The 25,628-nt window shown below is 49.7% G+C and overlaps 2 protein-coding genes and 1 pseudogene across 7 annotated transcripts; 2 read left to right on the top strand and 1 right to left on the bottom strand.

The window, feature by feature from the left end:
* Positions 1–401: 401 nt before the first annotated feature.
* AVPI1 (arginine vasopressin induced 1) lies at positions 402–25,628 on the bottom strand. 6 transcript variants are annotated; one of them, XM_072805783.1, is made up of 3 exons: positions 25,484–25,628; positions 1,968–2,264; positions 402–1,001 (listed from the first exon to the last, which is right to left on the bottom strand). In XM_072805783.1, the coding sequence occupies exons 2-3, from the start codon at positions 2,252–2,254 to the stop codon at positions 842–844; spliced, it is 447 nt and encodes a 148-aa protein (XP_072661884.1). In that variant the 5' UTR covers positions 2,255–2,264; positions 25,484–25,628; the 3' UTR covers positions 402–841. The 6 variants fall into 6 exon arrangements, with proteins under 6 accessions (XP_072661884.1, XP_072661885.1, XP_072661887.1 ...); XM_072805784.1 differs by lacking the exon at positions 25,484–25,628 and adding an exon at positions 21,742–21,893; XM_072805786.1 differs by lacking the exon at positions 25,484–25,628 and adding an exon at positions 8,338–8,480.
* LOC140621046 (small ribosomal subunit protein uS2-like) lies at positions 13,977–14,979 on the top strand (annotated as a pseudogene).
* On the top strand, positions 24,566–25,326 carry MARVELD1 (MARVEL domain containing 1). The gene has a single exon (XM_072805789.1). The coding sequence runs from the start codon at positions 24,756–24,758 to the stop codon at positions 25,275–25,277; it is 522 nt and encodes a 173-aa protein (XP_072661890.1). The 5' UTR covers positions 24,566–24,755; the 3' UTR covers positions 25,278–25,326.

The raw sequence follows: 25,628 nt of genomic DNA, 5'->3' as shown, positions 1-25,628 counted from the left end.
AAGAATGATTGGGCTAGCTGTTGATGGTTGGCCCGTGGGGAGAAAGAAACCAGCTGAAGAGCTGGCATCCCAGCACAATGACTGCAGGCTCAGTGCTCACTATGCAAGGCCAACTGGAATAACCTCTCCCTTCTAGAACTGGCCAGAGTCCAGGAGCCCTCTTCTGTGGATCAGGACCACCCTATAGGTACATCCATCTCCTAATTGGACAACCTCTGGAAAAGGAGGCTTTGGCACAGGGGGCCTAGGAGGTTGGGGGACTCACAGAGAAAAAGGAGGCCTGTCCTATTATCTCCTTCCTGGGAACACCCCCCTTTTCCCTGCAATAAGCACAATCCTTCATTCCCTTGTTTAAGAGTGTCCATTTGGGGATCCTCCCTTTCTGTGACAGACTCACACAATTATTGATGCAAATGTTTTTATTTTGCCACTTAAACCACAGTTTCCTTGTGCTAGCCTGACAGGGGCAGGGATGTGGGCAGGCTGCTGGACTGTGGGTTATAGCAGGAACAGGAGGGTTAGTAGCAGGAGTGGTGAGATGCTCAGTGTGAGTGTCCAACACTTAGGGGAATATCATGCAGCCCAGGTGTACTGTTAGATGGGAAGAGCTGAGGCGCGGTTTCTTCTCATTCTGGTGAGGAATGGGTCCCATATAACCTAGAGCTCAGGAGACATTTCCAGTCCTGTTCCAAATGGAGCAGGCCAGTGGCAGTAGTCTTTCATTTACCCCTGTGGGGCTATCTGTCTCCAGTCTCTCCTCCTTCTTTACCTCCTGGGCCTTTTGGCAAAAGTCCCTGTAATTCCTGGGGAAGATAATGCTATTCCCAGCTCCTTCCCTGGATCAGTGTCTGATTTGATGGAGGTAGCTTGTAGGGCCTGGCTTCTTCCAGTTCCGGCGGATCCTGGCACTTGTCCTCCTGGAGTTCAGATACTGATCACCAGAAGCTGTCTCCGTGCTACCACTCTGTGGGTTGGCCAGTGGAGCGCAGGGCTCGGGGATTCTGCGGAGAACAAGTGTATAATAGGCCCACATCAATAGGAAGAACAGAATGGGAACTAAAGAGATTTGGGTCACAACGGACTATTAAAACAGACTGTTCAGGGTAAAACAAGACCAGAAGCCTGGTTTGGTCTACCCCCTGAAAGCTAAAGCCCAGGCAAAGCTTTCACATTTCTGTAAAGAGAGCTGGGCTAGAACAGGGTATGTGATACTCAGCATTTCTCCAGCTTCCTCATGCTGTACCCATGGCAGCCATCATCAGTCAGCCATGATATGAGACTGGAGGAACAAATATCCTCCTTAGCAAGGTATATTAAACAGGAATTGCAAGTCAACTGGAGGTAATATGAGCAAGGGCCTGATTTACTCCCCCGGACCTGATGACTTGGAAGACCTGTTCAGGTCTAATGTTCTAACTGGGGGCCCTAAGAAAGCAGTGGGAAGAATAGAACCCAGATCGTAACCCACAGTGATTGGCTAGGCTGTGTGGTTTGGCTTGGCCTTGTGGGGTTTGCGGTTCCCAGGCTGTCCGTGACCTAGGCAAAGGGGGATGACTAGTGAAAGTTTAAAGATCCTCAATTTTGAAACCTCATTGCCTCTACGAAACCTTCCTACACTATGTTCTCCATAATCCCACAGGTAAGATTGTGATTGTTACCTATTCTGCAACAGGGAAGCAATTTTTTTCTCCCAAACAAAAATCCCTCCCCTGGCTGAGACTCACTGCAAAATTAAGTGATACCAATAGGGCCCAGGCCTTCCTTCCCATGGAAGTTCACAGGGTCAACATGACTCTAGTAGTAACTGCAGTCACAGGCACTGTGTAGACCTCAAAACCCCCACAGCAGGTGCTTTACAGTGAGGCCAAGTCAGTGGTTCCAGGTCACCCTGCCAGGTGGCAGGAGCATGGTGGAAGGGGCATCATTGGTGCTCACCTTCCCTCAGCCTTCCAGTTCCAGGAACCCACCTGAGCCGGCTGCAGTGGTGCAGTGAGTGGGCCAGTGGTTTCAGCCGGGGGGGCCTCTTCCTACGCAGCCTCCTCAAGGCTTCTGCCACACGGTGGTCTCCTGCACACTCCCAGATGATCTGTGCTCGCTCCTCAGCCAGCTGGTCCCCACTGCGCTGAAACAGGCCCTGGATCTGCAACAGCTCAGCGTCCTGGAAGATGTTGGCCGAGGCCTGCTTGCGGCCCCGGGCTTCGGCTGGAGCTTGCCAAAGGGGCGGCTCACTCACCACAGAGGCTGGGGTGCCCATCCTGGATGCTCTGGGGAAGGAAAGCATGGAGACACTTCAGTCAGTAGGCCATTCCCAAACCTGCAGCCTGACGGATGCAAGGGCTTCTGGTGTTTCTATTCTCCAGGAGTCAACGTGCACTAAGTCTTAGTCACTCTAATTTTCAGGGCACCTGGGGGATATAATGTGAATAACGACAAACTTTGTTATGAAGTGCTTATGTGTACAATACATGTACTATCTCACTGAAGAGTCACAGCAACCCATGAAGTAAGAATGGTTTATTCCCACCATACAAATGAAGAAGTGTAACTTGGTTGAAATGACCCTTTGCAGTCACAAAGCCTTGCATAAGCAGAGAGCTGGGAGCAGAACCCAGGTCTGTGGCTGTAAAGCCCAGGCCGACCCGGGATACCTACGTCCTGAGGACAGTTCTGACAGCAGCCACGGAACTGTGTTGAGCCTTTAAATGTATTGGGCATGGCTCTGAGAGTTGTAATCACACAACCACCTCATTGAAACGTGATAACAGCAACCCTATGGGTAGATACTGTATCCTCATTTCACTAATGAAACTTTAGAATGGAAGCCAGGTCTCTCTAAGGCTCTGTAGCACAGAGGTGAGAAGGGTTTTGGGGTTGGAATATGTAGGTTGGAATCCCACTTCTGGCCACCTCCATCCCTGAATGGCTCACTTGCTTCCTGTGTGAATGTGTGAGCTGCACCAATTCCTACTTCACAGGGCCACAGTGGGGACTTAGGACAGTGTTAGGAACGGTGCCCCCCCCCCCCCAAAAAAAAGAACAGTGCCCAACGTTCTATTCTGCTTTTCCAGCTGGAAAACAGAATGGTCATCCTACCTATTTTCAAGACCCTAGAGACACACCAAGTCCATATGGTTCAGTAAGCACAGTATGAAACAGACTAATCAGATCTAACTGCAGACCAAAAGGCCATGGAGAGGAACATAGGGGCAAAGAGGTGGCTACAGGGTTAGAATATACAACCACGGGCAGAGGTTGGGATCTAGAAGAGTTCAATAAAAGGAAGGCTCATGTCAATGCCCTCCCTCCATAGGAAATGAGAATTAAATGATCTTCCTCAGTTCTAGAGAGTTCAGTTTGAGTAACAAAGACATTTGAGGCTCACTCCCCCCATCCTTGTCTCCAGTACAGCCTGAAAAAGCTATGAGATTGGAAAGCAGACCAAAGACCTTGGCATTACACAGAACTGGGCTTGAATCACATTCCTGCCACCTTCTTAACTGTAACCCTAGGCAAGTTACTCAACATCTCTGAGCCTCTGCTTAGCTGTAAAGTAGGGCTCATAACCACTTGTCAGGATTGCTGTAAGGACTGTGTGAATCCAAAAAAAAAAAAAAAAAAGGACTGAGTCCAGTGTGGTATCAGGTACCAGATAAGAGCCAAATAAATGCAAATGCCACCACACCCTCTGTTCTCACCCCCACACCCTGTCCCTTTTGGCTTCCTTGACTTTTGTAATTGGATCAGGGGTATGACAGGATCTCTTTTCCTCTGTTCTGGCCTAAACCAGCTGAGGATTTGCCTGTGCTCCTTTCACCCTTCAGCCCCAGGCCTAGTGGGGAAGGCCTGGCTGCTACACCAGACCTCCTCTCATCCACGGTGAGCTACAGAGATATCGGTCAACCAGAAACCAGCTTAAAAAGGGAGTAAAAATTAAAATACATTTCAATACAAAATGTCTATGCTCCTTGTAACAAACTCAAACAGAATGGACATCACATAAAGCATTCCCAGCTTCACGGCCCTTAACACTCACCTGCCTTTGTTTTCCTGAGACTTTGAGACCTCTCTCCAACTCTGATCAGACTCCTCAAATGTAACTGGCCCTCCCTCAATAACCAACCTCCTTATTCCAGTAATTTCCAAACTCACCCTGTCCCAGTGCCTAGGCCTCCTATCATAAGAACCCCACTTTCTTCAAAAGGTTTAATAACTAAAACCTCCACAAGAGGGCATCCCGGGTGGCTCAGTGGTTTAGCACCGCCTTCAGCCCAGGGCATGATCCTGGAGACTCCAATGGAGTCCCACGTAGGGCTCCCTATAGGGAGCCTGCTTCTCCCTCTGCCTATGTCTCTGCTTCTCTCTGTGTCTCTCATAAATAAATAAAATCTTAAAAAAAAAAAAAAAACTGCACAAGACTCAGATAAATTAACTCCACAAAAATTGTGTTTTTTATCTGGAAATGGGAATTTTTCAATCTACATCTCCTTAAGCACTATTTTGAAATCCAGTTAAAAACCTGGTATGTGTGGTAATCAAATCCCCTGAATTGGATGATAAAAAGTGACCAAAAAACAATAGTCACCAGGTAACACTTTCAGGCTGATGTTAAAAAACTAACTCTGGGTCATTTACTGGTGATAGGACAATATGCATGATATTTCATCCTCCAAATAGTTCTAGGAATCAAACACTGTTACCTTCCTCCCAGCTCAGAGAGGAGCAAAGAAAGCCAAGACACAGATTCAATGCCAGAGGCTCAGCCAAGGCCAGGACCTGGTGTAAGGGGCTGCAGCTGTGTTTGAATACCTCGGCTGCCTTCACAGCCAAGCAGCACCGAGCAAACTGAAGCCCATCATTTCTGTGGGGGAGAGGGCTCTGTTCTCACCTAATTCATAAAAGGGGAAACCTGCCACTTGGAAAGGGAACAATGACGAGCCCACACACAAGGTAGGGGCGGGGTTGTAGAGTTTATCTTTTCTTGAGTGTCAGAGCTGTTGACTGTGATCTGCTGTTGTAGCCTTGAACCCGCAGCACTCAGAGTTAGATTCCCAGCTCCCACAAAACAAATCTGGAACCACAGCTCAGCCCAGCCCAGTGCACACAGTACCAGCTCCTGAGTCAGAGGACTCTGAGCCCTTGTGCCACTCGCTGGCTGAGGAGCCTCCAGTACTTCACATCACCTCTGTGGGCCTCTGTTTCCCTCATACACCAGGAAGAAGGAACAGCTTCGTGCTTTTGGTCTCAGGGCGTGTGTAGTCAATGGTTCTATGACGAGGCTAGGTCTGTACAGAAGCAGTGACTGGATTTGCTCGTCTGATGAGGCCTTAATGCAACGTGTATGGACAGGTCTGGCTAATTAGGTGCCAGGAAATTCCCCAACCAGTAGTTCCTCCTTTTCTGCTCTCCTCAACCTTCCCTAGAGATAAGACACTGTTTTTGCTGCTGTGGGACTTGGGGTTAGGGACTGGGAGAAGACAGAGAACTCACTGCTCTAAAGCACTCCAGTGACCTACGCTGGCTGTGGCCAAGCCTGGGGCAGCCTCCTAGGCTGGTCTGGGTGGCGGGAGAAGAGGCCATGTTGGGCTTCTCTCAGATTCAGGCAATCTTACCCTCCCTTCAGAGAGAATGGCAACAGGATTAAGTAGCAGCAGCTGCCCCAGGGATGACTTGGAGCCCAACTTCCCAGATATTCACAGCCACCAGTGTGTGCTATGAAGCCCTACAAGGCCCCACCTCCAGCCTCCAGCATCCCAGTTACAGCAAGTTACAAACACACCAACAAACCATCTGGGTGAGTCTAAGCCTCCAGCTTCAAACATACCCTCCATGCATTTTGGGGTGGGGTGCCTTGGCACCTCTAGATTTTGAGGATCTTCACTCTTGGCTCTGCCTGCCCCTGGGAGTCAGCCAGCAGTAAGAGAATAAAAATCAATATGAGATTTCACATAGGATTAAACTTTGGGAAAATGAATTAGAACACTTTTATTAAAAAAAAAAAAACACTTTTATTATCAGAATAAACTTTTTAAAAGATTTTATTATGTTTATTTCTAAAGATTTTATTTATTCATGAGAGAGACAGAGAGAGAGAGGCAGAGACACAGGCAGAGGGAGAAGCAGGGAGCCCGACGTGGGACTTGATCCTGGGTCTCCAGGATCACGCCCCAGGCTGAAAGCAGTGCTAAACCGCTGAGCCACCTGGGCTGCCCTAAGATTTTATTTTTAAGTAATCTCTACACCCAATGTAGAGCTTGAATTTACAACCTGAGATCAAGAGTGGCTCACTCTACCAACTAAGCCAGCCAGGCTCCCCAGAAGAAATATCTCATCTTATTCAATGTGTTATTTCCCCCCTAATTTCTTGGACAGGACCTGAATTCATGGGAAGTCAGTGTATACTTGAACAATGGTACTTTTTTGAAATGGAAAATGACACCATAGAGATATTAAAAGATTACAAGTGGATCTTTCATCCCAGAGCTGACGTGAAAGAATATAAACATGGGTCTGTGAACAAATGAGTAAAAACTCATTGCAAAATACTTCAGCATGACACAAAGTAGCTTAAAAATGAACCCCCAAAGTAAATACCAAATGTGGAAAAGGACAAAGTTCAACTTGTTTTGAAATAGGCAATAAATGAATTATAGAGCTCTAACAAAGAAATATATTTAAAAAGTGACTCACCATGCAATGAATTTGTAATACATAAATATAGCGCACAATTGAGCACCCTTTGTAGTCTATGAAGCTCAGTTTAGACAGCTAGCTATTCTGACCATGGTCTCAGAGAGGCACAGGTAACCAACTACCAGAGGCAGAACACACTTGCACGAGCTGCCAGCAACTGCTTCCACACTCAGCTCACCTCCTTCAGATAACCCTGGTGATGGTAATAATCTGTAATCGGAGGCAAAGGGCCTTTGGAAAAAGAACTGGAGGCTCTGGCCCAAGGCCCAGATCAACACTTGTGGCCCTGGCCTGCCTCCCCTGTCGCTGGACAGCAGCCAAAATCTGTGGTTCCTCCACTGGGAGGCGGAGTCAACAAGGCCGTGTGAGCTCCCAGGCCCTTAAGGCCTACCCTACCCCGAGAAGAAACTGAGAGAACTGCATACATGTCAGTCTGCAGATCTAATGTGGAAGTGGACAAAAGGGCCCTACTCCTAGACCAATTCTCAGACACGACTGGAAAATAAACTAAGTGTAGAAATAACCCTCTTCAAGAGTTCAAGAACCCTGAATTCTGGCCGTGCCACTGAAAACTGGGTGACATTGACAAGCCTGTTTCCCCTGCCTCATTTTGCCCATCATCAAATGAGTGAGAATAAATAACCCTTAAAGGAATAAGGGTTATTCCCTTATTCCAGTACATTGCTGTACTGGTGAAAGCATCCATTCCAGTACATTGCATCATGAATGAGTGATGTAAGGGAAAGGCAATTTAACAGCCAGGCAGTATAGAATCATTGTCATTTTCATGAAACTCCCTCAAAAGGGGCCTTCACTTGGGAAAAGATGGCAAAGGGGAATGGATCCATCTGTAGACCTTTAAATCACAGCTGCCAGTGAGGCAGCTTGCTCCATGTCAGACACAGAACATCACTTTCAAATAGGTGATCTTTTTAACTCACCCCTATGAGGAAGCACTATAACTAAAAAGGTTATACCCATTTTACAGATGAGAAAACTGAGCTCAGAAAGGTTAAGTGACTTGCCCAAAGTCAAACAGGAGGTGGGTGGTGAGGCTGGGATATACCCAGGTAGTATGATCTCAGCGCCCAGCCTCTCAACCACTGCTATTTTTGTTCCTGCCAGATGGTTGTCGAGGTCTTCAGGGGAAGGAACGACCCGGAGGCTCAGAAACCTCTCGGAGCCTGCTATCTGCTTCTGCGGGCTTCGGAAGGCGCAGGGATCGAAAGGCAAGTCTCCCAAGCCTGCCTCGGCGCCCTCAGCACTCCACGGCCCGCAGGGAGTTAGAGCGATTACTCACCGCGCCGAAAGGCAGCGCCGACAGACCTCAAATCGGGATGGGGCAAGCTAAGAGGCGCCCACCCCAACCCTTCGCGGCTTTGGCAAGGGCGGGCGCTTCCTGATGCGAAGGCGCTCACGAGGTCCAGGCGGCGCTCACCCACGGGTCGAGAGCTTGGGAGGGGATCTCCTGGCCCAGGCTGCAGGGCCACATCCCCAGCACAGGTCAGCCCCCGGGGCTCAGACGTGGCCGCTTCGCACAATGCCGGGCCCTAAGCGGACTCCGGGTTCGGGTCCCAGCGGCACCGGGTCTGACGGCCCGCCCGCCCGCTCCCACCGCAGCGCGAGCCGGGCCTCGGAGCTACGTACCTGGCTGCCCGAGGCGGGCCACCTGGGTCACAGCCGCGACTCGGGGAGAGAGCGCTCCCCGGCCGGGGAGGAGCCAACCCTCGGCCGAGCCTCGGCGAGAGCTCGGGGGCGAGCCTCCCAGAACCGAACGCGGAGACTCCGTGGGCCAATCAGCAGCAGCGGAGGCGCGAGGGGCGCGCCGGGCCCCGCCCCTTCCCCCCCGCCGGCCTCGGAGCCCAGCGCGAAGGTTCCCCGGGCCCAATCAGCCGCGGCGCAGCGGCGAGGGGCGTGTCCGCCGGGGCCCCTCCCGCCCCCTCGGCCGCCCTAGCGCGGCGCCCGAGGCGCCCCCTTCATTGACGTCAGCACCCGGGGAGAGCGGGGTTTCGCTGGCGCGGGAGCGGGGCGGGGCCGCATTCCAGCCTCGGGGTGCGGCGGCCGCGGGCCCTGCGGGTACACGTGACGCGTGCCCCTCCCCCGGGCCTGGGCGCCGCGCTCCCGGCCGCGGTGGCCTCTGCAGACGGACCCGCAGTGCCTTAGATTCGTCTCCCTTCTGGCTCCAGCTCTGAGGGAAAGGAAGAGAGAGTGAGAGCGTGGGCCCCGAAGCTAGAATGCCGTGGATTCGAATCCTGAATCAGCTGCGCAACCCTGGGTCAGTCAGCTAAATGAGCCATACTGCGTGCGAAGATTTTATACATTCAGGGGACAAGGGTCCATCAGGGACCCACCGCGTCCAAGTTCCTTAACCTGCAGTGAATAGGAGACGTCTGTAAGCCCGTGCCCTGGGGGAATTATAGTAAGGAAGGCAGACATTAAAAAGGTTAAAACGGGGGATCCCTGGGTGGCTCGGCGGTTTGGCGCCTGCCTTTGGCCCGGGGCGCGATCCTGGAGTCCCGGGTTCGAGTCCCGCGTCGGGCCCCCTGCGTGGAGCCTGCTTCTCCCTCCTCTGCCTCTTTCTCTCTCTCTCTGTGTGTCTATCATAAATATAAATAAATAAATCTTAAAAAAAAAAGCTTAAAACATTTAGTAGTGGTTACAACTGTGATAAACATTATAACTATAAAAGGATCAAACGGAGGAAATTCAATTCCCTGTGGGAGGTCCTGGGAGAAGGAGAAGTAACTTTAAGCTATGAAGAAGTTGAAGTTGGTCAAATGAAGAGGAGCGGGTCTGGGAAGAATGCTTAAGAAAGAGAGAATAGGGCATCCCTGGGTGGCTCAGTGGTTTGGCGCCTGCCTTTGGCCCAGGGCATGATCCTGGAGTCCCGGGATGGAGTCCCACACCGGGCTCCCTACAGGAAGCCTGCTTCTCCCTCTGCCTATGTCTCTGCCTCTCTCTCTCTCTCTGTGTGTATCTCTCATGAATAAATAAATAAAATCTTAAAAAAAAAAAAACATAAAAAAAAAAGAAAGAATAGCATGTGCAGAGTCTAGGAGGAAGCTTGGCTCAGGAGGACTTAAAATGAGACCTAGAGGGGAATCCCTGGATGGCTCAGCGATTTAGCTTGTGCCTTCAGCCCAGGGCCTGATCCTGGAGTCCGGGAATCAAGTCCCACGTCAGGCTCCCTGCATGGAGCCTGCTTCTCCCTCTGCCTTGTGTCTCTGCCTGTGTGTGTGTGTGTGTGTGTGTGTGTGTGTGTGTGTGTCTCCAATGAATAAATAAATAAAACCTTAAAAAAAAAATGAGACCTGGAGTAAGACTCCCAAGGGAGAGAGTGGTGAGAAAGCAGAAGACAGAGGCGGACAGTGAAAACATTTCCATTTGACTCTCTGAGGAGAATAGCATTATATATACTTGTCTAATAGATATTTTATATCTAAATGTACCAGTCAGCACTTTACAGATATTAGCTCATTTCATCCTCATGAAAAATTTGTGTTTTTAGAAGGCCACTTTGGCCACAGCTTGGAACGTAGATCAGAAGGAGTGGGAGTGGATGCAGGGTCCAATAGGATCTTTTTTTTTTTAAGATTTATTTATTTATTTGAGAGACAGCATGAGGAAGGAGTTGTTGGGAGTGGGGAGAAGGAGAGAGAATCTCGAGCAGACTCCCCACTGAGTGCAGACTCCAACGCTTGACTCAATCTCAGGACCCTAGGATCACTATGCTGATATCACCGCCTGAGCCTAAATCAATAATCAGATGTTTAACCAACTGCAGCCACCTATGAGCCCCCAATAGGTTCTTGATAAATGCTTGTTTACTTCCTTGGAAGAGGAGGAGTTATTTGTACACTGGTTCAAAAATGGTCAGGAAGGCACCTGGGAATAGGGAGCTAGGTCTCCCTGATTTCTTTTTCACTTCAAAGTTGACCTTCATAGTCATTTAAGTGTGATCTCTCCTCTGTAAAAGTTGCGAGGGAGAAGGAATAAAAGCCAGCACATAAGGATTTGTGGGTCCCTTTCTGCAAGGTGGAAGGGATGTTTGGGAGCTGTTCTTCCCCATCCCAAGGTCTCCAGTTTCTCTTTCTGTCCTCTACAAAAACATCAGCAAATGCTTTGCTATAGTTAAAAGGGTTTTAGCAGCAGTTTCTCTTTGCTTTTTCTGAAGACCTAGGGAAATAGCAAATGAATAAAGAAGTCAGCAATGTTCATCTCCAATAGAAGGCACTGATTGCTGCAAAACCTTTCAGCCAGCTGCTTGGCTAAAGAAAGGAGTATGTGGAGTCCTAAATAGGGAGACTGAGCTTCTGAACCAGGGACACCCTGTTCCCCAGTCTCAGAAATAGAAAGGGCCAAACTCTTGGCATATTAGTACTTGGAGAGCCTAGGACTTCTGATACCAGGAGCTCAAATGAACATACCAGGGTGGGAATTGGGAACTTGTGGCTTCTGGGTCAGACGTGACTAAGGCTGGGTGGAGAACATCTGGTGTCTCCAAACATTTTTGTAGGCATGTGACCATGCGCTTATCACACAATGGAAACATTTCTATTGTTAGAGCTTTATGATTCCGTATGTCTGATGAGAAGATAGTGCACTTCCATCATGCAGGACTGGAGGATCTGGGATCCACCTCCCCAGCAGGGAAGGCCCTGTTTCGAAGAGAAAGTCAAATCTGAGGCTTGGAGCCCTGGTGTAATTCAGGCCAAGATTTGGTTTTACCAAGAATCAGATTAAGGTAAAGTGAGTAAGGAATACTCCTTGGGTGCAGTATTTAAGGGGACACAAAAAAAAACTCAGTAATCAAGATAAATATTTTAGTGTAATATTTTTAAAAATCAAAATTAATGTAAAGCATCCATGATGAACAAAATATCAACACTTAAAGACAAGCTCTGGTTTGTTTTATGACCTGGTGTCATTTTGCAACAAGAATGGTCATTTCCAATCAGCCCGTGGTTCCCACACAGGTTGCTGTTATGCTCCCTTCCAATTAGCTTTCTGAGGGTTGAAAATAGTGTGTGAACCGATTGGGCAACACAAGTCTTTATGGATGGCCATGTTTTTTTTATTGTAGGGCTTTCATCAAATTTTTCCATTTGATTCACAATATGGGAGAATATTTTGATAGGTGTGTATAGGAGTGCACATGTTTCCTTTTGCCTCAAGTGCCAAGAGGGCTCAGTAGACTACTAATTTCTAGGGGAGTAGAGTCTAGAAAAGGAGTTTCAGCTGTTCAACCTTAGGCAAATAACCTCTCTGCTTTCCTACTTCCTCATCTATAAAGTGGAAAGAATCATAGGCACCTCTCTGTTTTGCTGTGAGGATGAAGTGAGGTGCTATAGGCATAGCGCTCAATATAAGCCTTGCTACAGACACTAACCCAACATTTGACCCCTTCTCTCTCTGTCCTGCAGGAATTGTTCAAGCAGCTCTTACAAATGGTTCCCCAGTGGAGTTGAGGTTTGTTCCAATGGGTTTGTGGTTGCTATCTGTCCTATTCTGCGGGGAGCAGAGAGAACATTGTGTGACTCTCTTGAGTTAATTCTGTTTTTCTTGATCAGCGATCTTGGTAATTCTAAACTTTTTAAAAAGCACCCTTCTGGGGATCCCTGGGTGGCTCAGCGGTTTAGTACCTGCCTTTGGCCTAGGACGTGATCCTGGAGTCCCGGGATCAAGTCCCACATCAGGCTCCCTGCATGGAGCCTGCTTCTCCCTCTGCCTGTGTCTCTGCCTCTCTCTCTGTGTCTCTCATGAATAAATAAATAAAATTTAAAAAATAAATAAGTTGTAAATGTATACATATGTTTAAATGTATTATGTGTGCATATATACATGTGTATGCTTACACACAAACACATACAAGCACATACAGCTGTTCTCCAGCTGTGTCTGCTGAGAGGGCCTAGAAGCAATGATACCACAACAGGGATATGCACATTTACAGTTCACATACTGAGTTCTCTCTTTTTTTTTTTTTAAGATTTTATTTATTTATTCATGAGAGACAAACACACAAATACAGAGGCAGAGACACAAGGCAGAGGGAGAAGCAGGCTCCATGCAAGGAGCCTGATGTGGGACTCGATCCCAGGTCTCCAGGATCACACCCTGGGTGAAGGTGGCGCTAAACCGCTGAGCTACCCGGGCTGCCCCACATATGAGTTCTCAATATTCTCCACAAAAGGAACCATGGCCCCTTGGGGAAATGATCAATTCAGCCACTGGGGTTGAGAAAGTTCAGGATGATTCTAGAATATCTTGTCCTAGAAAGCAAAGAAGTACTCGAAGAATAATGTGAACACATCAAAGGGACAAGGAGTCCTTTTATAAGGGCTCCCATTAGCAAATGCAGAGCATCAAAATAAAGCATGACGCTAATAGATTATAATCCAATGAGTGAAAAAACACCTGAGTCCATAGCACTATAAATAAGTGAATAGGTAAACAGAGGAGAAGAAAAAGGCTTTCCTTATAGTAAAATGCCAACTAATAAGTGTACAAGGAATAAAGCAGCTAGAAAATCATTAATGGCTACTAAAACAGCCCGGTGGCCAGTTATAAAAAGGATTGTAGGGCAGCCCAGGTGGCTCAGCGGTTTAGCGCCACCTTCAGTCCAGGGCTAGAGACCCAGGATCGAGTCCCATGTCAGGTTCCCTGCATGGAGCCTGCTTCTCCCTCTGCCTGTGTCTCTGCCTGCCTCTCTCTCTCCCTCTGTGTCTCTCATGAGTAAATAAATAAAATCTTAAAAAAAAAATAAAAAAAGGATTGTAGCAGCTTTGCATATTTTTTGTTATATATACATGGTGTTTGTTTTTGTACATAGTAACCTTTTCTCTCTCTCTCTCTTTTTTTTAAAGATTTATTTATTTATGATAGACATAGAGAGAGAGAGGCAGAGACACAGGAGGAGGGAGAAGGAGGCTCCACGCAGGAGCCTGACATGGGACTTGATCCTAGGTCTCCAGGATCAGGCCCTGGGCTGCAGGCGGCGCGGCGCTAAACTGCTGCGCCGCCGGGGCTGCCCCCTCTTCTCTCTCTTATGCTTTCATTTCATATGTACGTTTATTTGGAAGTTATTGGATATTATCGTTACTAGCTTAGTCTTTAGTTACCAGTATATTTCAAAGGACCCTAACAAAATCCAAGAAGTCTTTTTTTCTTTCTGAGCAGTACTTAATACAGATCACTGAGACTGTATATCTCCTTATTTTGAAGAGAGGGGGTAAGAATGTCATTTACAAGAAAGATGCTTTCCTTTTCCACGCTACCCAGGGAAGGGTCCATACAGCGTTGTTTTTCGTTCCCATCAGAACTTAAAGGGAAACTTTAACAATGTCCGGAGCCCTTGATGTTCTGCAAATGAAGGAGATGTCCTCAAATTCCTTGCAGCAGGAACCCACTTAGGTGGCACCAACCTTGACTTCCAAATGGAACAGTACATCTACAAAAGGAAAAGTGATGGTATCTACATCATAAATCTGAAGAGAACTTGGGAGAAGCTTCTGTTGACAGCTTGTGCCATTGTTGCCATTGAAAACCCAGCTGATGTCAGTGTTATATCATCCAGGAATACTGGCCAGCGAGCTGTGCTGAAATTTGCTGCTGCTACTGGAGCCACTCCTATAGCTAGCCGCTTCACTCCTGGAACCTTCACTAACCAGATCCAGGCAACCTTCCAAGAGCCAAGGCTTCTGGAGGTTACTGATCCCAGGGCTGACCACCAGCCTCTCACAGAGGCATCCTCGTTAACCTGCCTACCATTGCTCTGTGTAACACGGACTCTCCTCTGTGCTATGTGGACATCGCCACCCCTTGCAACAGCAAAGGAGCTCACTCAGTGGGTCTGATGTGGTGGCTGCTAGCTCGGGAAGTCCTGCCCATGCGTAGCACCAGTTCCCATGAGCACCCGTGGGAAGTCTTGCCTGATCTCTACTTCTACAGAGATCCTGAAGAGATTGAAAAGGAAGAACAGGCCGCTGCTGAAAAGGCTGTGACTAAGGAGGAATTTCAGGGTGAATGGACAGCTATAGCTCCTGAGTTCACTGCTACTCAGCCTGAAGTTGCAGACTGGTCTGAAGGCATGCAGGTGCCCTCTGTGTCTATTCAGCAGTTCCCTACTGAAGACTGGAGCGCTCAGCCAGCCACTGAAGATTGGCCTGCAGCTCCCACTGCTCAGGCCACTGAATGGGTAGGAGCAACCACTGAGTGGTCTTAAGCTGCTCTTCCACAGAAGCAACAAAATGGAAATAAGGCTGACCGAAAATAAACAGTTTCTAAAAAAAAAAAAAAAAAGAAGAAGAAGAAGAAAAGAAAGATGCTGTATTTCATTAGGTGGAAATATGGAGTTGTTTCATTGTCCTATGGAAGCCCAGATGTATATAGAAGGTTGTATATGGAAGTTGAGTCTCCAAAGAGGTAGACTGTGCCAGTTATCTCTGCGATAAAGGAGCCGAGTCCTGTAAATATTTCTCCTTTTCCAGCTGGCACAATGCTCAGCTTTGTCAGTAGAGGGAGCTGGCAAGACACCGTAGGAGGAAGGGTTTCTCTCCTCGTTAAGGTGTGCCCTTTCACTGAGCTCCCGCAGCTTGCGAGGCTTTTCCAGTGCCTGCTCCCGGAGCTCAGGTGACTTTTCAAGCGCCAGGTCTGGCAGTGTGGGTTCCTGAAGTGTGGGAGGCTTACCCTACAGCACATGGCAGCCAGCAACACACAGGGACTAGTGGCTTCCCTCAGCCCCTTGGGTGGCTTTGCAGTAAACTTTTTTTTTTTTTTTTTAATATTTATTTATTTATTTGGGGAGGGAGCAGAGGGAGAGGGGACAAGTAGACTCTACTGAGCACAGAGCTGGACGTGGGGATCAATTTCATGACCCTGAGATCATGATCTAAGCTGAAATCAAGAGTTGGAGGCTCAACTGACTGATCCACCCAGGTACCCCAGGCCAGGTTGTTTTATTTTATTTTTTATTTTTTGATCAGGTGGTTTTAAAATGTACTGGAGATTTTGGTTTTACTTAGGAATAGTGAGGCCAACAGATCAGGAGATAGCTACCATTGAAAAGATAACTTAGGGCAGCCCGGGTGGCTCAGCAATTTAGCACCGCCTTCAGCTCCGGGGCATGGTTCTGGAGACAGGGGATCAAGTCCCGTGTCGGGCTACGTGCATGGAGCCTGCTTCTCCCTCTGCGTGTGTCTCTGCCTCTCTCTCTCTCTCTCTCTCTCTGTGTGTGTGGCCCTCGTGAATAAATAGATAAAATCTAAAAAAAAAGAAAAGAAAGAAAAGAAAAGATAACTTGTTACTCATAGTTCCCCAGAGGAAGGGATATGCCACACAGGGCCACCTGGGGAAGCACAGGGTCAGTCAGGAATCAGAAGGGACAAGAGAAAAGCATGGACATGAGCTTTTATTGTAGTTTTTGTGGAAAGAAATGGGTGAAGCATAGTAAGGAGGGTAGGCAGGTATAGGATTGGCTAGTTTGAATAATTCCAGCAGGCTCTGGGGCCTAGAGACTGTCTTCTTTTCTTTCTTTCTTTCTTTCTTTCTTTCTTTCTTTCTTTTTTTTTTTTTTTAAGATTTTATTTATTTATTCATGAGAGACACACACACACACACACAGAGGCAGAGACACAGGCAGAAGGAGAAGCAGACTCCATGCAGGGAGCCTGATGTGGGACTCTATCCCAGGACTCCAGGATCACGCCCTGGGCCGAAGGCAGGCACTAAACCACTGAGCCACCGAGGGATTCCCAGGGACTATCTTCATTTGTCTGATACCTTTCCCTGGAACAATTAGGGCAGAGGAATATTGCCTCCTAGAGTGTAAGAGCCAAAATAGAGAAAGTGGTTTGGAGTATGGGCTCTGGATCGATTAGTTTGCTCGTCAAAGGCACACTCACAGTCACATTATTTGCTATCTTTAGGAATTAGCTAAACCTGGGAGGGGCAGTCCCTGCTTGGATCTGCAAGGTCCCAAGATGTCAAAACATCACAAAACAACAGAAAATAGAAAGCATGAACCATACACAGGAATTCAGATAGTGCACAGTGGGCATGGCTTGTCTCTGCCCTGTGATGTCAGGACTTCAGCCAGAAGTCTGGAAGGCTGAGATTGCCTTGACAGCTGGGGTTAGAATCATTTGAAAGCTCACTTCGTGTATCTGGTGCCTAGGCTAGGAGAACCTGAAAGCCAGGACTATTGACTGGATTCTCAATGTGACCTGGAACATAGATGTCTTCCATGGTGGCTCAGGGACACAAGTGAGGTCTAGTGAATAAGGCTCAAGTGGCTTTGTCTTTTGGACAGAACTTAGAAGTCATAAGTATGGTTTCTGCCATCCTGCCATCCTTGCCCAGATTCAGGGAAAGGGGACATAGACTCAACCTCTTGATGGGAGAAGAATCAAAGAATTTGCAGTTCCACCACCACAGAGTGGAACTATGTTACACCCTAGCAGTTAGTTAGTTAATGTGCTTCATTCCAGTGCTGTTATAAGAAGCAGAAATCTGTTCAAGTTAGCTAAAATGAAAAAGTGCAGCGCAAGGGGTTGTTACTGTAAAGCAACAGTGAGTTCACAGAACTGAAGTCTAACAGAACCACCCAAAGCACGTCACAGGCAACTGTCCTCTCTCACCATCTTTTGTGCCTGCATAGCTGCCTGTGATGGTTAATTTTATATATTAATTTGACTGGGCCACAGAGCACCCAGAGAGTTGTTGAAATATTTTTCTGGGTGTGTCTGTGATGGTGTTTTTGGATTAGATTAACATCTGAATTGGTAGACTAAGTAAAGCAGATTGCTCTCCCTAGTGTGGGTGGATCTTATCCAATCAGTTGAAGGCCTGGATAGAACAAAAAGGCTGACCCTCTCATGAGTAAGGAGGACCTCCTTCTGCCTAGAGAAAGTCTTAAGCAGGCCCCATGCTCACTGCAGAACCCAATACAGGGCTTGATCTCACAACCCTGAGATCATGATCTGAGCAGAAATCAAGAAGCTTAACCAACAGAGCCACCCAAGTGCCCAGAGACATTGTTTATTTTTCCCCCCACCTTTGGACTCTAACTAAAACCCTGGCTCTTCCTGGGTCTTGAGCCTGCAACCTTTAGAGTATGCTACACTATGGCTCTCCTAGGTGTCCACCTTGCCAACTGTAGATCTTGGGACTTAAAAGCCTCCTTAAAACCTGTAATTATATTACACAAACCAGTTTCTTAGAATAAATCTACATATCTATCTATCCTTCCTGTTTCTCTAGACAACCCTAACACACTGCCCTCTTCTCTGCAGATCAACTTCTGCCAACGCAGGATTTCTACTTCACCTAAATTTGCCTCATGTACTGCCTTTGGTCACTCCAGCACTTGCTCCATTTAGGAATGACCATTTGGTCAAATTGCAAAAGAAGGAATCTGATAGGCCCAGTTTGGGTCAGAAGAGGAGATAGGAAAGTAGGGGCAGAGCTTTATAGTATAAATATACCATCTATATCTAGAGCCACCAGTCCGACAGGGGCTGTGAGTACAGGGAAAATGCTGCCATGGGAGAGGCAGGCAGGTCTCCCAAAGCATTTCAATACCACTGAAGATTTTTGTTTCTTCTCTTGATCCTTGAATGCCATGATGTTAGCTATTTTGGCATCTTCCTAATAGGCCAGGACAAGGTCCAGTGGCGTCTGTGACTTTTGAACTTGTTCAGTCATGGCATCCCACTCTGCCAGTCTACGTGGGGGAGGGGGTGGATTTTTGGCAGCAGAGAGAAAAACCAGAGTTGGAGAAAATCTCCATGATTAGCCACATCTGTAAGGGACCTCAGTGGTAACAGGAGTTGGAGACCAAGTGGTAGTGGTGGTGAGACCATCTTTCCTTTTGCCTTGTGATTTCAATGAATAATGTCTGATAAAGGGTCTGGTGAGACTGACCTAAGCGGCAAGTTCATGGTTAAAGTAGACTCAAGGAATCTCAGACAGCTGTAGTGTTTCCAGTGGTCCAGAAATCTAAATTTAGTTCCTAGCCTAATCTTTCTGAGTCTCATTTTCCTCAACTGTCAAGTGGAGATAATGAATTTCCTATCTCCCAAGGTTGTTGCAAGTGCCAAGGAGGAGATGCAGGTGGGAACATGCAGCGCAAAGCATCATCTGATGGTGACCCTTGGGCCTCACTCTTCTTGCTTTAAAGCTCCAGTCATGGATGGGCTAGAGAATTAGGGGGACAAATCCCCCTTTCCTGGAGACCCTTGACATAGCAGGGTAAGAAATAGAAACAGCAGACACAGTCAGGCTGCCCAAATACAGATCTTAGGGCCTGTGACAGCCACACCCGCTCTTGTGGCCCCCTACCTGCTGACCATCTCTGCAACATAGGCATCATTCTCTTTATCACTGCTCGGGGGCAGTCCTCTGATGTCTTGTCACTTCCAAGACCAAGGCTGAAATCTGAGATATATGCACTGATTAAAAGCCTGGATTTGGGGGTGCCTTGGGTGGCTTTGTCGGTTGAGCAGGTTAAGTGTCTATCTTCGGCTCAGGTCATGATTCCAGAATCCTGGGATTGAGTCCTGCATCAGGCTCTCTGCTCAGTGGAGAGCATGATTCTCTCTCCCCCTCTGCCTCTCCTGTTTGTGCTCTCTCTCTCTCTATCAAATAAATAAATAAAATATTTAAAAGAATAAAAGCCTAGGTTTGGACATCAAATATTTGAATTCCGTTCTCCATTAGATATGTGACGTTAGATAAGTCACATAAGCTCCCTGTGCCTCAGTTTCCTCATTTTAAAGTAGAAGTGGTTTAAAGGCCCTACCTCACAGAGCTATTGTGGGAAGTAAGTGAGACAAGAGTGGAAAGCACCTGTCATGGTGCCTGGCCCATGGTAAATGCTTTGCAAATGTTGGTTATTACTATTGAGCCACTGGCACTTTTATCCAAGGCTGACTGGCAGAGTGGTGGTGACTGATTCAGTCCATCCTGGCTCAGAATGTCCATTCTTATAAGTGAGGATCCTCTTTTCTCTAGGACTGTGGTCTGCTGAGGTCTGCACATCCCCATCACAGGTCCCAGTAGTAGGTCATCTTCAGTACCTCATAGGCAGCCAATTAACGTGAAGTCTCCTGGGCTTCTACTTTGGTCACCCATGGTTACCCATGGTTACTTAGCCTTAGGAACCAGCCTTGCCAGCCAGTGTTCTGGGTGGCTTCACACAAAGATAAGCCTCAGAGGGTACCTGTGGCTCCTGGTCTGGTCCTGGCCAGCTTCACCTGGGGAGCAAGGGCTGAGCTTTGTCAGAGTCAAATGCCTTTGCCTCTTCATCATGCTTAGCCCCAAGGTGCCAGAATCCAGGCCACTTTATAGTTCCAACAAAGGCCAGGTCCCCCTCATGGGCTGGAATAACAAACTCAAGAGCCACCAGATTTCTACCCAACTCCAACCCAGAGGGGACCCCACCCACCATTCCAGAGGTCCCTGTTCCCACATCCCTGGGAACAGGTCTGGAGGTGTGAGCCACTTGGCCAACAAATGAGAGTTCACGTACAGAGCCCCCTGCCCTGAGTGAACACTGGATTGTGAATCAGGAGGCCAAAGTCCTCTTCTTAAAAAAAAAAAAAAAAAAAAAAAAAAAAAAAAAGATTTTATTTATTTATGAGAAACAGAGAGACAGAGAGAAAAAAACAGGCTCCATGCAGGGAGCCCAACGTGGGACTCGATCCTGGGTCTCCAGGATCACACCCTGGGCTGAAGGCAGCACTGAACCACTGGGCCACCGGGGCTGCCAGAGACCTAAGTTCTAAACTTGGCACTCACATCATCAGCCAGCTGTGTGACCTAGGGCAAGCCACTTATCTTCCCCAGGCCTTAGTTATCCCTCTAGAAAATGAGAAGCCTGGAGCACATGATCTTTAAGGCCTCTTCCAACTCAGGTGTAGGATTATAGCATAATGCCAGGTATACACATAGTAGGGTGTTGAAAAAACGTTTATTTAGTAATTTATAAGATTCAAGGCAAGATTCTGCAGGTCCCAACACCCATCTCCTTCCTCACTGTGAGTTTGCCTCTGCTGTTAGCTAATTTATGTCAAGTGCCAGCTCAGGGCCTGGCACATAATAGGTATTAAACCAATGTGAGCTGAATCTATATATGCAGTGCATTTACGGTAGCCCAGAGATTGAAGACAGAACTGAGCTGTTCATGGGATCTCCGGGTGGTCACTCCTTGTTACAAGCCGCCTTCCCTTCTGGGCATAGTGAAAGTCATCGATTTGGGACTTAGATTGTTTTGGGACTCACAAACATCACTACTTATTCCCTCTGCCTATAGCACCTGTCAGGGGCTGGGATTTACCCCCACTTTCAAGCTAACAAGCTAGCCTGCTGTTGTTTCATAAATGCTGGCGGAAGACCCGGTTTCCTGAGTCAGACCCAAAGGATCTACCAATCTTGGCACAGCAAGCAGTGTGAGCATCATCTTTATGTCTCTTTCCCTTGTTTCCTAGTTTCACAGGGGCACCGCTGAGGGCCCCAGGTGGATATTACCCATGCAGGAGCTTTATGTCACAGCTATGGAGAGCACTGCGCTTCGAGAACCCACCCCGTCCCCTCCTACCACCACCACTTTTATAGTTAAGCAACAAGCAAGCCTGCTCTCAGCCTGGGAGATGTTCCCTCATCCCACAAAGTTGCTGGCTGCAGAGCACAACAGTAAGAAATGGTTGGAAAGCAAATGGGCGACCGTGGCTTTGCATTCTGAGCACACTTGGTGACGAGAGCCAGGACCGCTCAGGCCCCATGGTAGACTGCCTTGCCCAACAATGCCCAGCCCCCGTCTCTGCTTTTCACAATTCTAGCCACCCTCCAGAGACACTTCATTCTGAAAGCTTTCCCAGCCCTCTTATCACACATACTCTCCCTTTCGGATTTCCTTGTATCCATCTCCCCATTTCACGTCCACAGCTGTCCCTCCATTTCACGTCCACAGCTGTCCCTCCATTTCATGTCCACAGCTGTCCCACAGAAGAGTGCAACACTGTGAGGGCAGGAGCCCTGCTTCTTAATTCCTACCTTCTACACCAGATTATTTGCATCCCACAGGTGCTTAGGCCGTATTTGTTGCGTGGGAGGAATCAAGATTTTCTTGCATGCTTATGCTTTTGCAGAGTCTTCTGGGACTGCCCCTCGGAATGTTTTCAGGATTCCAGAGGCTAAAAATATCTCTCCAAAGCCACCCCATTGTCTTCCTTGTAAGGAGCTGGACTTAGCTGTGAGGCGGGAGGTTTGTGTCCACCAGGTGGCGCTCCACCCTTAAGTCTCCAGATGCCTTTTTTATGAGACTGACGCGCTGCCTACTGCGCTAACGAGGCACCTTCCAGATGCCTTTTTTAGACGACAGAACTCTCCCAAGTGTTTATTTGGTTAGATCCCCTGCTCACAGAGGTGTTTGTGTAGCATAACCCCGTCTCCAGCCAGCACCCAGATTCAGCCTCCAGATGTCTGCCTAGCTCCAGCCCTTCTCAAGATTGGCACCCTGAGGTTGTCTCGCCAGGGATGCTGAGAGAAAGGCCCCAGAATTGGGATCAGAAGACCTACATTTGAGTCTCCACACTGACGCTTAGCTAGTTCTGTTTCCCTGGGCAAGTTATGTAACCTTTCTGGGTCCTTGTAAGAGTAGCTGAGAATAAGTCATGGGAAAGTATATATAAGCTCTTTGAATGTGAACCTGGAGTCAGCCACACCTGGGCTCCTGTTTAAACTGTCATCCATCAATTCTGTGAACATGGTCACCTTCCTTAACCCTCTGAGCCCTGGCTTCCACGCCAACAAGTCAGAGTTAACATTGCCTAGAATATAGGGGTGCCTGGCTGGCTCAGTCGTTAGAGCGTGTGACTCTTGATCTTGAGGTCAGGGAGTTCAAGCCCCACATTAGGCATAGAGCTTACTTAAAAAAGAACAACGCAAAACAGTGCCTAGAGCATAGTAAGCATTCAATTAATAATGATGACAGGAGTATTATGTATCCCTAAACCCTGAAATGGTGCCCAGTGCCTAACAGGTGCTTAATATCCATTTGCTGAATGTAAGGATTTCACAGATGAGGAATCCGAGGCACAATACGGTTAAGTGCGAGCACGCGCACGCACACCAGGTCCCAGCATGAGGGAGTGGTGAAGTGATGATGCATCGCCAGGGAGTCTGCCTCCATGGTTTGCACCCTAAGCCTCTAGACCATGCTATCTTATGTAGATATGGATGTTATACATCACCTTTTATTCATTTAAAATAAGTGTTCAGAGCTTTCTCAGGTCCCTGTAGGTGAGGCTGCTTTAGCAGTGAGAGGCATTATTCCCCTGAGAAACCACTTTTTCCCATGAGGGGTGCCAGGCTGCTGGAAGAGAGACCTGCTCAGCCAGGCCAGCAGGCCAATGGACACATCAGATGACCAGGAGATGAGGGACTAGTTCTGCAGGTAGGGTCAGCTAGGGGACTGGAGCATGCATGATCCCCAGGTAAGAGGGCCCCCTGTTTCATCGCTGCTCCCACCGCCACTGGGTCATCCACCGCACTGACATTTATTGGGTCTCCTATGTGCCAGGCAAAGATAGAGGTGACAACCAAGAGTTGCAATGTACCAGACCCAGGAGTATTGCAGAACTACTGGGTGCTCCAAAAGAGGGCCTAAAGAGCCAGCATTCAACGGCCTGGGAGGCTGGACCAAGGGGAGAGGATTCCAACTAGGCATTGAAGGATAAACAGGGGCTTGCCAGCCAACTGAGGTCTGGGAATGAAGGGCATTCTGAGCTTATTTGGGGGAACCTAAGAGGTTTGGTGGGGTTGGCATGCTGGGTGGGAATATGGGTAAGGAAAGGAAGTAGAAAACCAGGAAAGTGAAAGTCAGTTGAAGCCAGTTTGTGAAATATGCCCATAGAAGAGATAGAACTCTATCCTATGGTCAGTGGAGAAAGCAACGCACCACCAGGTCTGTGTTTTAGAAAGAGGTCACAGTGCATGAAGTTTGAATGGGATGGGGAGAAAAGGGACACCAGCTTCATGGTGTTTACCCCTCTAGACTTCATTTCTCCTCTTCAGTAAAAGGAGGAAAATAATTGTATTTCTGAGGTCGTTTTGAGGCTTAAATGGACATAAGTGTAAATGACAGTGTAAAGCATCATTAGGTTCCATTAGAGGCCACGATGCCTAGTAGTTAAGCACGCAGGCTTTACTGTCTCTTACCCCAGGCCTGGTGTCCTGGCCATGTTGGGTAGCACATTTTTAATCTAGGCAATTAAGGATGTTGCAAAAGTGAGGATGGACGCTTGGCTTTGGGGTATGTGGGAAGGGCAGTGGGGTCTCTGGTAGGTGATGGTCCCTTGAGAGCCCAGCTCCGGACGGCCGGATAAACGTGAGGGTGGACACGGGTAGCATATCCCAGATGTCCAGGTGGGAATGGATGTCAGCTTCAGACCAGCGCTGTCCTCCGCCAGAGCCAGGAAAAGGCCCTAGGGCAGGAGAGAAGAGAAAGCAAGGGGCCCAGCCAGAGGCTGAGAGAAGGCTTCGGAAGACAGCTCTCCCCTCCGAGGCCGGCCAGGAGCCGGAGAGAGGCAGGGCGGGCAGGGTGGCCCCCGACGTGCCAAGCTTGGGGGGCGGCCGAGCCGAAGGCCCGCGGTGGGCCGGGGCGGGAGCGCCGTCAGCCGCGCCCGGGGAGGAAGGAATCCGAGCTGGGAGTCTGGCGCCGGCCGGCGGGAGAGGGGGCCGGGGTGGTGAGCGAGGCCCGAAAGGAGATGGCAGGAAGCCGGGAGGAGCGAGCGGGGGTGGGGACGGGGTGGGAAGGCGGAGGGCGGGTAGGACTGGCGGGGGGACGGGGAGAGGAGGGCTGGAGGGAGGAGAGAGCGGAGGAAGGGTGGGGAGAAGCGGGAGGAAGCGCGAGGAGGACTCGCAGGGCAGCGCGCAGGCCGCGGCGGGCGCAGTGGGCACTTCGGCCGGGCCACCTCCGCGAGCCGGGCGCCGCCGCTCCGCTGCTCGGGCCTCCTCCTCCTCCTCCTCCTCCGCCTCCGCCGCCGCCGCCGCCGCGCCCCGGGGCCATGCTCCCGCCGCCCCCGCGCCAGCCGCCGCCCCAGGCGCGCGCGGTCCGCGGGGCGGTGCGCCTGCACCGGGCCTTCCTGCGCGGCCCGCTGGGCGTGCTGCGGCTGCTGCAGCTGCTGGCCGGCGCCGCCTTCTGGGTCACCATCGCCACGAGCAGGTACCAGGGCCCCGTGCACTTCGCGCTCTTCGTGGCCGTGCTCTTCTGGCTGCTGACCCTGGGCCTCTACTTCCTCACGCTGCTGGGCAAGCACGAGCTGGTGCCCGTGTTGGGCTCGCGCTGGCTCGCGGTCAACGCGGCGCACGACCTCCTGGCGGCCGCGCTCTACGGCGCCGCGACGGGCATCATGATCGCCCAGACGCGCAGCCACAGCTACTGCAACCTCAAGGATTACCAGATGGCCTGCGCCTACCACGCCTTCCTGGCGGCCGCGGTGTGCGGCGGCCTCTGCCTCGGCCTCTACCTGCTGTCGGCGCTCTACGGCTGCTGCCGCCGCTACCAGGGCGAGCAGGAGGTGGCCTGAGCCGCCGCGCCGCGGGGCGGCGACCCCCCCGAGGCCGGCGCCCGCGTCCTCGCCGCCGCCCCGCGCCCGAGCGCCCCCCGGCGGCCCCGCGCCCCCGCCCGCAGCTCCCGCCCGCGCCGTCGGCAGGGGCCCGCGCAGCGCCGCATCCCGGGAGCGGGCCCCACGCTCAGCCTGGCGGTTCGAGGCGAAACCCCGCGCGTGCTCACCCCCTTCCGTGCAGAGAGCGAGACGTGGACAGGCGCCGCGTAGATCCGGGGGAGGCTCCCAGCTGGAACCAGCCTTCGGGCCGCGCCACGGCCCCTCCCTCCCGCGCCGCGGTCGGAAGAGCACCCGCGTCCCCGGGCCCCGCTT

This window comes from Canis lupus, chromosome 29, assembly GCF_048164855.1.
Source record: "Canis lupus baileyi chromosome 29, mCanLup2.hap1, whole genome shotgun sequence".
Classification (NCBI taxonomy): Eukaryota; Metazoa; Chordata; class Mammalia; order Carnivora; family Canidae; genus Canis; species Canis lupus.
Note: the sequence above shows the minus strand (reverse complement) of the source record. Positions and strands in the feature narration are given on the sequence as shown.

What these genes read in the sequence shown, in the direction of transcription:
- AVPI1 (XM_072805784.1), bottom strand. Translation starts at nt 21,764, where the DNA reads ATGCAAATAATCTGGTGTAGAAG. An exon ending in CAAATAATCTGGTGTAGAAG is followed by an intron (nt 2,265 to 21,741) that starts GTAGGAATTAAG and finishes TTCCTTCCCCAG; the next exon opens with AGCATCCAGGATGGGCACCC. An exon ending in CACCACTGCAGCCGGCTCAG is followed by an intron (nt 1,002 to 1,967) that starts GTGGGTTCCTGG and finishes TGTTCTCCGCAG; the next exon opens with AATCCCCGAGCCCTGCGCTC.
- MARVELD1 (XM_072805789.1), top strand. Translation starts at nt 24,756, where the DNA reads ATGCTCCCGCCGCCCCCGCGCCAGCCGCCGCCCCAGGCGCGCGCGGTC.